Raw genomic sequence first — 8,654 nt, 5'->3', positions numbered from 1 at the left:
TCCAAAAGGAGAACACTGGTGTGGTCCTGTCATTCTCCCTTCAGGGCTAACTCAAGATCTCAAACCACCTTGAGAAAATTAATTGTGAGGTTCGAGTTGGGATGCTGAGATAGATGTCCCCTTTTCCAATCAAGCTGTCATTGTTTCTCCAAGTGCTGTGTTATGAGAGGTTCTGAGGCTGTGTCCTGGCTGGGCGGGAAAGAATATGGCAATCAATAAATAACATCAGTCTTGGGTGTTAGGGTGGAGGTGGTAGGTGGTGGTATGTGGTAGTATATTGGCTTCTGGTTTCGTGGAAAAACAAAACAACAAACTGTACTGCAGAGCAAGGCAGGAATCCCTTGCATTCCAAGTATGTTCTATTCTAGAGAATTCGGTTCCAGGAAGTTCAAGTAGGAACATTTTACGAAAAGGGGGAACACTTGAGACAAAAAGGCATGGGGATAAAAAAGTAAATTAGTTGATCAGTGAGGATGCATTCACATGGAAAGGATGTGTCAGGGCTTCACAGTAGGGGAGGGCATTTAAAATTGGGTTGGTACCCGGAAAATCCCAAATCATCGTATCTATTACTTAGAGTAAGAGGGAAATTTAGCACAATGAGGCCCTGAAATATATGTCCAGTACTTAGTACGTCCTACTAAAAAATCCTTAATTCTAGAAGGATGGTTTGCTGGTACTAAAGTTTTAAATATCTGAACTTCAAGTAGGCTGTACCAAATCCTTTTTGAGTAGGAGCTCCCCCAATCTTGCAAACAGGTCTAAACTTCAGTGGCGGTAAGGTCTATTATGATTTCAAAGGAAGTTGGCTTCTCAGTCCCTCTGCAAAGCAATTTTAATAGGAATTGTTACCAGAGGACATGATCTAGAAATAGATGAAAATCAGAACCAATGTTCATCTGCAACACAGATTAAAACTCGTTATCTTGTAGTCAGTCAAAAACAGACGCTAAATGAATGTGGACACTGATCCCAAGGGGGTTAAGCTTTCCATCAACAATGAAGCTTGAAATCACAGTCTTGTGAGGTTCCTTAAAGCATTGTGGCACAGTCCTCAGGACTGAAGGATCAGCTCTTCAATTTCCTGAGCTCTTAGATTCAGCACTCCTCAGAGGATGTGGAGCTGTTCTCCAAGAAACACACACGGAATTGTCCTGGTTAGCTCAAGGCAGGCAGTGAAGGGCAAGGCTGGGATAGAGAAGGCATTTCTCTTTTTAACCTAGACTATTTTTAACCTAGACTTTTCTGAAGCCTCTCGTCACTTCTACTAAAAATAAATAAATAAATAAAAGGGTTCAATGTGGAGCTTTATTCAACTCTCAACAATACAGTGAATGACTCATGATTCAACACTGTCTACTACCCTAACATGCTTATAACAGTTAACCCAGATAGGTATATGGCATTATCATATTTGGGAATTCAAAAAATATCAAAGTTATGAGGTATCAGGTGTGGGTTTTCGAGGAAGACCATCACTGAAAGATGTAAGACAGAAGCCGACCCTCCTGTTTCCTTTTGCCACTACAGGTGGGCAAGAACTGGACGAGCTAAAGTGTGTTTTATGGTGGAGAGAAAGGGGACATAGACTTGTTCCCAGAAGAAATGAACCAGAGAGATTCATAGTTTAGTGTGGTCTGAAGTCTCAAGAGATGAACTCTCAGTTCCCAGAAGAAATGAACCAGAGAGATTCACAGTTGAGTGTGGTCTGAAGTCCAAGGATGGAAAATATGGCCTTTTAAGGTACTTTTCCGGCCCAATCACCCTCTAAGTGAGTAGGCCTCCTTCTAGAATGCCTCTAGTCTTATTACGGGATGACATCATAGCTAGGCATTTTATGTCAATGTCATGATATACATATTCTTTTTGTTTGCTTGTTTCTTTTTATGTTTCCCTGCTACTCCCAGCCAGGAGAAATAAAAAGTTGGTACTATGGGACCTGGAAAGAAGGAGATGACAAACGGTGCTGCCCGCTCTTGAATCTGCCTAACCCATGGGCCCCAGGCAGCAACTCCCTAGGTCGGCTCCTCCCAGGGGACTAAATAATTCTCTTTTTGCCTCTAATGTAGTCCCATGATTTTATTTCTTAAGAAACTTGAGAAAGTTTACAGCTTCTGAAGTATTTGTCCATCCACTCAGTCATCTGCCCACCCGGGAGCTTTCAGGATCAAGTCAAAGCCACAGTGCATCCACTGGCCTCCAGGGCAGAACCCGCATCCTCAGATGATTGTTGTTGCACACAGAAAATGAGGGAATACAACTAAGATGAATACCAGGGAGCTCCCAAATGGCAGTTCCATTTTCATTCCTTCACAAAAATCATAAAAACCCATAATTATTCATGGTTAGCAATAAACACAATCATTGTGCTACACTGTAAAGCCACACCTTCTGATCGACAGAAAATGAGAATGATAATTATTATAAAACAAAATAACAGTGATAATAATGCCATAACTTAAGATCTTTCATGTAGTCCAGCTACAGAATTTATACAAAATGGAATAATTTAATGCAAACAATACTGCTCTCTGTATAAGTTAAACATTTTCCTTCATCTTACCTAAGAGCTATAAATTATAGACACTACATTTTAAATCAACGACTCAACATAAAGTGTAAACACATGGAGGGATCAGACAAGCAAAGGAAGTGCTCTAAATTCCCTCCACCTTTCCTTTTTGGCTGATGCAATCGGCGACCCCCAGCGGAGGGCAACGTTTTCATCTTTGTTGGAAATAGTTTAATACCTGTAATGTGTAAGTCTTTCCTAATGTCCAACGTGATGCAGTGTCAAAGAGTCAAGCCATGTTCTTCAGGTCTTGAGCCTAGATAGGTTGTTTGACAGTAACCTATCTTGGAGACAGAGATGGAAACTAGGCAACACCCGTTTTTATATAAAATTCTAGATAAAAATTTCCTTGAAGCTGAGGCATGATGAAATTCCTTGGGATGCTTTTCAAAGACCGTGACCCCAGAGACAAGCCAGGACCTCATGTCTTGGACAATGTAAAATCTAATTGCTGCTCAGCATCAGTTGTTCTTTCTATAAATTTCCAGATTCAATTATTTCCAACTGCATTGATCCAAAGTGCAGTAAAATACACTTTACCAGTTGCGTTTAACAAAAATGCTATTGTAATGTGGGAGGGGTTGACTTTTACAAGTTGCTTATGCTGCCTTTATCCTGATAGTGGTAGCCAGGCACTAAAGCTTCCCAGATAGAATGAGTTAATGAATAAAAACAAGGGGGTGGTTCGGGATTGGACTTTGGACAGACTCACACACACACGCTAGCTGCCTTCAAAGTCTGTTCTGTTTGAATCAATATGACTCTAGTAGACAAGTAACCTGGTTCCACAGAGGGGTGATCTGATCTTCTTCACGTAGCTGAACTGAGACATTGTGAGAATGCACTTTCACAAATTCCACATTTGCTTTTCTAATACTGTTGTAAATTTCCTTTTTCTCTTTTTGGCACCCCCTGCCTTTTTTCCTAAAGGAAGTGGTCAACAGGTGGAAAGGAAATAGGCTATAAGAAAATGGCACTTGAGTCTGAAAAATCAACACATTGGTCAAGGTAACACATTTGTCAAGGTAATGACAATGACAGCATTAAAAAGGGAAGCATTTGTCACAGACAAGGCTTGATGCTATCTGTAAGTCTCACTACCAAATGCTGCTTCAAGTTCTTGAAATGAAATCAGCTTCCAGATGTGTAGTTGTCTTTTTTCCTCCTAGAGGAAGCACATGCCCTCAAGGACCTTGGGTGCAAGTATCTGGTCATCAGTCTCTTCTAGATCATTTCCATCACCCATGTGGGCAAGCTGGTTGAACTTAATGTGGTCTGTTCACAAGTTACCTGGAATTGCTTTTCTTTGTTTTCTAAAATAATCAGTATGTCTTGCTCTGGCTCTTCTTCGTCTCTTATGGCCAAAAGAACTGGTCCCCTGTTCAAGTAGCAATAATATCTCCTGGCCCCACAAATTCCCAACGATGTTGCTCCTAAATTCCACTTATTTCTTTCTTTTCTTTCTTCCTTTATCTCTCTCTCTCTCTCTCTTTTTGCAAGAAATTATTGTGTCTCTCTCTATATCATATATAGTTCACTCTTTACAGTACAAAGTGTTAAAATGTCAAACAAAAATAAATATCAATGTTACAGTAGCTAGAATATTCAATAAAATAGATCCCTGCCATTCTTGATTGAAATGTTCAGTGAGACTTAATTTCATTTGGATATTTTTTTCCAAGAGATTTGCGAAGTCTCATGTTCCTGTTATTGCAGCTCATTTCTAGGGGTAAGAAAGAGGGGGCAGCTCTCTTCCCAGACGAAAAAGCAGGGAGAGAGTGGGAAGAGTCTGGGGGTGGGATGGATCTGAAATGCCAGTATAGTCATGAGATCTTCAGGATGGGTTTTCTTTCATTACCAAGTAGCAGAGTTGTAGTGTTTATTGGTCCTGACTGTGGCATCAGAACACTCTCCATCTGAAGAGTCACAGTCCGATTCTTCAAACTGCATAGGATTCTGCAAAGTCGAGACAAAAGAAAACCTTAATTTGTTTGGGAAATCACTTAGTAAACATGTATGGAACGCTTCCCAGAGGGCAGGCACTGTGCTGGGTTGCTGGCTATGATACATGAGACCAGGTCCTGTCCTTGCAGGGCTTCTGGAGAGAGAAGACATATAAACATGACATGGCCTTATATGTGGAATTTAAGAAACAAAACAGATGAACAAGGGGAAGGGAAGGAAAAATAAAATAAGATAAAAACGGAGAGGGAGGCAAACCATAAGAGGCTCTTAACGACAGGGAGCAAACTGAGGGTTGCTGGAGGGAGGTGGGTGGGGGATGGGCCAAATGGGTGATGGGCTCTAAGGAGGGCACTTCTTGGGATGAGCACTGGGTGTTGTATGTAAGAGATGAACCACTAAATTCTACTCCTGAAACCAATACCACACTACTATACTATATGTTAACTAACTGGAATTTAAGGAAAATCTTGGAAGAAAAAAAATGATGTCGATGATGATAGCAATTATAGCAATACCACCTCAGCCCCATTTACATAGTGTTCACTATGTGCCAGGCACTGCTGTAAGTGGTTTTCATCTAGAAATTCATTTAATCCTCACAAGCACCCTAGGAGATAAGTGCTGTTAATCATTCCCACTTTACGGATAAGGAAACTGACCTACAGGGAGGTTAGTAGCTTGCCCAATGCTGCGGTCAGTCAGTAGAGAACTCAGGCTGGGATTGGCATCTAGGCAGTCAGATTCCACGTGTAAACTTACAACCACTATGCTATCCTGCCTTCAAAGGCAGCACTGGACAGGCATTGAAGTGTTCCCTGTGCTATGAGAGCATCATCCAGGGGACATGGAGGGGGGAGGCTCATACCCTTAACCACAAGGGAGATGGGGTCAGGAGAAGGAGATGTTTGAGTTAAATCTTAGAAGAAAGGATGCCCGAGCAGTTCGATGTTTGTGCCTCATTTAGGAGAACTGCCTTTATTTCAGGGAGCTCTGTGGATCTCTGCACTTCTACTTACTTCCAGGAGGCAGTTGTTTTATCTTATACCCTAAATGACTTGAGCATGCTCTAAACCCAAAGAGCTATAGTGATCAGAGGAGAAGGGAGGAGAAGCCCCACCTCGTAGCCACGTTCCTCCACACACAGCTTGCCCAGAGACATCTGCGTCTTCACGCGGCGCACGGCGCACTCCTTGTCAGAGAGCCCATCTGAATGCGAGGATATCTCAATGGGGATCTCTGGCGTCTGGGACAGCAGGTCATCTAGCTTCTCAGCCAGGCGGTCTTCCAGTTTATCCGCTAACTCATCAGGACTGTTGGAGTGGTCGCTGGTATTTCCCTCCTCTCCATCAGACACAGAGAAATTCTCAGAGCTAAAGGTTGAATACGACTGGCAGCTGCTGATACAGCGATGGGGCCTAGAACCACAAAAAACCAGAGGAACTTAATCACGGGAACAACTACTGTTCTTAGACCATAGCCTTGGTGAGAGGTTTTCTAGGTTTCTCCCTGCCCCCGAGGGAGACTCGAAACTCCAGGTGGATAGACACTATTAAATTTTATAAGACCAGTGCTCTAACCCCTGAGCTATGGAGCCGACACTATTAAATTTCAAAGCAAACGAGAAGGAAATTTGCATTTCCTGTTCATTGGTTTGTATGTTTATGTGGCTAAACAGTACACTCCACTGTTGATGGCTACTACTGGTCTTGGAGAAACTCAGCAGCTCTGATCACAGTTGTGTACACGCATGCATGGTATGGAAAAGTTCAAACTGAAATTCAGCTGCTTATACACAGACCTCCCAGATTCTTACAGGTAAACGAGTCTTGAGAGATTCTTCGGTCTAACTCATTTCTCAGGCCATAACACTGGAGCCAGACAAGGAAAGTGACTTGCTCCAGGCCACACCATCAGAGAAGGCAGAGCTGCAGCTTGGGCCGGGTCTACGCATACCCTGCTCAGAGTCATTCTCTACCAGCTGCATTTCCCACTGGGCATGGCGGCTGTGGAAGGCCACGTGTGTCCGCCCTGTCAGCCAACCCCCAGTGCAGATGAGCTTGGAAGGAACGTTCCCTCTGCAGCTATGGCCACTGCCTAGTCAGCTAATGACTGAGTCCTGTTAACATGTGGGTTTAGCTCAGATGAGGCAAAATCTGCAGGGGGTGGGGAGCAGAGGGAGAATTTGCAAAAGTTCTTCAGTTTTTCCCCATTGTTTATAAGTAGCCTAGCAAATAAGAATGCTGTTAGTTCACTTTGGTTTCAAAAGAAAACAAATAATAAAAAGAAGACTGACTTTTTCCTCTGTCATTGTCAGATCTTTCTGTATCTCTTAGTACAAAGTGATTTTGATGGCATACGATCTGAGCCTCGCCAATGACAAGGTCAGGTGATAGGCTGCATGGCTGGGGGGATCAAGGACACCTGAAAAGAGCCTGGGGGAGAAGGAAATTAAAGTAGGACTTACACAACATCTCAAGGCTAGGAATCCAGAAAAGAGATAGGGAGCAAAATGTTATAAAAAGGAAAACCATGCAGTAAAAACATACATATAATTTGCATCATGGCCAACAAGAAAGGCGGGAAGCCATTAGGTGGGCTGAGTGTATGGTGTGTCATGGGAACAAAGCTGGGAGTCACGTAATTGTGATGTCGGTAGAGTGAGTTTAGAGAACAAAAAGACATTTTTACTCAGATTCAATCTCACTGCATAGGAGAAACCAAGGAGGCAATAAGGCAGCAATAGCAATGTGGCAGGAATAGCTCAGGGGATGAGAACAGATTTCAATTCTTTGTACAGCGTTGGGACCCAGAATACAATTTACCAAAGGAATCCCTTGGTTTGCAGAGAATTCCTGTTTCTGGGCAGGTACACAAACCTTTCTGGCAGATTCTTAGAGCCATATTCTTCAAGAACAGAATGCCTAATTGCAGAAAAGGCTTTCTTGGAGGAAAACTATCTTCCCCACTCCTACATAAGGGCAGCTCTTTTCTAGAAGTAGGGGGATGTAGTACTTCTTTAATTTACAATGACTATTTCTGGCTAAGCACGAAGCTATTTTTAAGGCTGGGTTGAAGGAGGACTCAACCTAATTAATTATACTTAACTTGAGGTATAAAATCCAAGGCATGGAGAGTGCTATGGACTGAACTGTGTTCCCTCCTACCTCCACCCCAATTCGTATATTGAAGCCCTACCCCAGTGTGACTGAATCTGGAGATAGGCTCCTAGGAGATAATTAAGGTTAAATGAGATCATAAGCGCAGGTCCAAAATCCCATGGGACTGTGATCTTATAAGAGGAAGATATTTTCCCTTTCCTTCATTCCCTTCTCCACCTTCTCTGTCCCATACTCCCCCACCTCAACCCTGTAAGGACAGAGCAAGAAGGCTGCTGTCTGCAAGCTAGGAAGAGAGTCCTCACCAGGAACCTTGATCCCAGCCTCCAGAACCGCGAAAGATAAATTCCCATTGTTTAAGCCACCCAGCCTGTGGTATTTTGTTATAGTAGCCCAAGAGACTAATAAAAGGAGGTACACCAGAAACCAATGATATTATCCACAAAACAGCATGGCCATCTCTCATAAAATTCCCACTACATTCTCAAATGCACATTGAATCCATATTTATACTCCTCATCTTGAAGCTCCTAAGAAATGAATTCTGATGAACTAGAATCTGCTGTGCATAGCCAGCCGCCAAAATGTGGCAATGGGAAAGGAAGAATTGTGAATTCAAATCTCCCTACAAGGTGGTTGTTCGAAGGTGATCTGTGACTGAACAGGAGGTATGGCAAACTCAGGATTTTCCCCATTACAATGAAAGCAGTCACAGGTGTTTATTGGTTTTACCTCTGTCTTCGTGGAAATTCAACTTCACTATCTACTTCCCCTTCTTCTTCTTCTGAGGAGTCATCTCCACTCTGAGGAGAACAAGGGGAGAGTTTTACCTCAATCTGTCTCTGTCTCTCTCTCTCTCTCTCTCTCATACACACATACACACACACACTCCATATAAAAGATTTAATTATAATAAAAAGGCATTGAATAGTAGTTTGCTGAATGTCATCTTTAAACATATATGTTTTCCTTTATTCATTCAGCAACTTTTCCTCAGTGTC

General features: G+C 42.5%; 1 protein-coding gene across 8 annotated transcripts in view; it reads right to left on the bottom strand.

Moving 5' to 3' along the window:
- Positions 1-8,654, bottom strand: part of MAP3K13 (mitogen-activated protein kinase kinase kinase 13) — a 175,336-nt gene that overhangs the window by 2,421 nt on the left and 164,261 nt on the right. For 2 of the 8 annotated variants that reach the window (XM_047874199.1, XM_047874203.1), the window contains 4 exons: positions 8,386-8,456; positions 5,655-5,952; positions 4,431-4,528; positions 2,065-2,308 (listed from right to left, as the gene is read on the bottom strand). In XM_047874199.1, coding sequence (XP_047730155.1) covers positions 2,173-2,308; positions 4,431-4,528; positions 5,655-5,952; positions 8,386-8,456 — 603 coding nt within the window. In that variant the 3' untranslated portion in view covers positions 2,065-2,172. Of the gene's footprint in view, positions 1-206; positions 1,124-2,064; positions 4,529-5,654; positions 5,953-8,385; positions 8,457-8,654 lie in introns of those variants that run through there. The other 6 variants (XM_047874198.1, XM_047874196.1, XM_047874200.1 and 3 more) reach the window with 5 other exon arrangements.

This window comes from Prionailurus viverrinus, chromosome C2 (genome assembly GCF_022837055.1).
Source record: "Prionailurus viverrinus isolate Anna chromosome C2, UM_Priviv_1.0, whole genome shotgun sequence".
NCBI lineage: Eukaryota > Metazoa > Chordata > Mammalia > Carnivora > Felidae > Prionailurus > Prionailurus viverrinus.
This window is presented reverse-complemented; position numbering and strand designations above follow the sequence as displayed.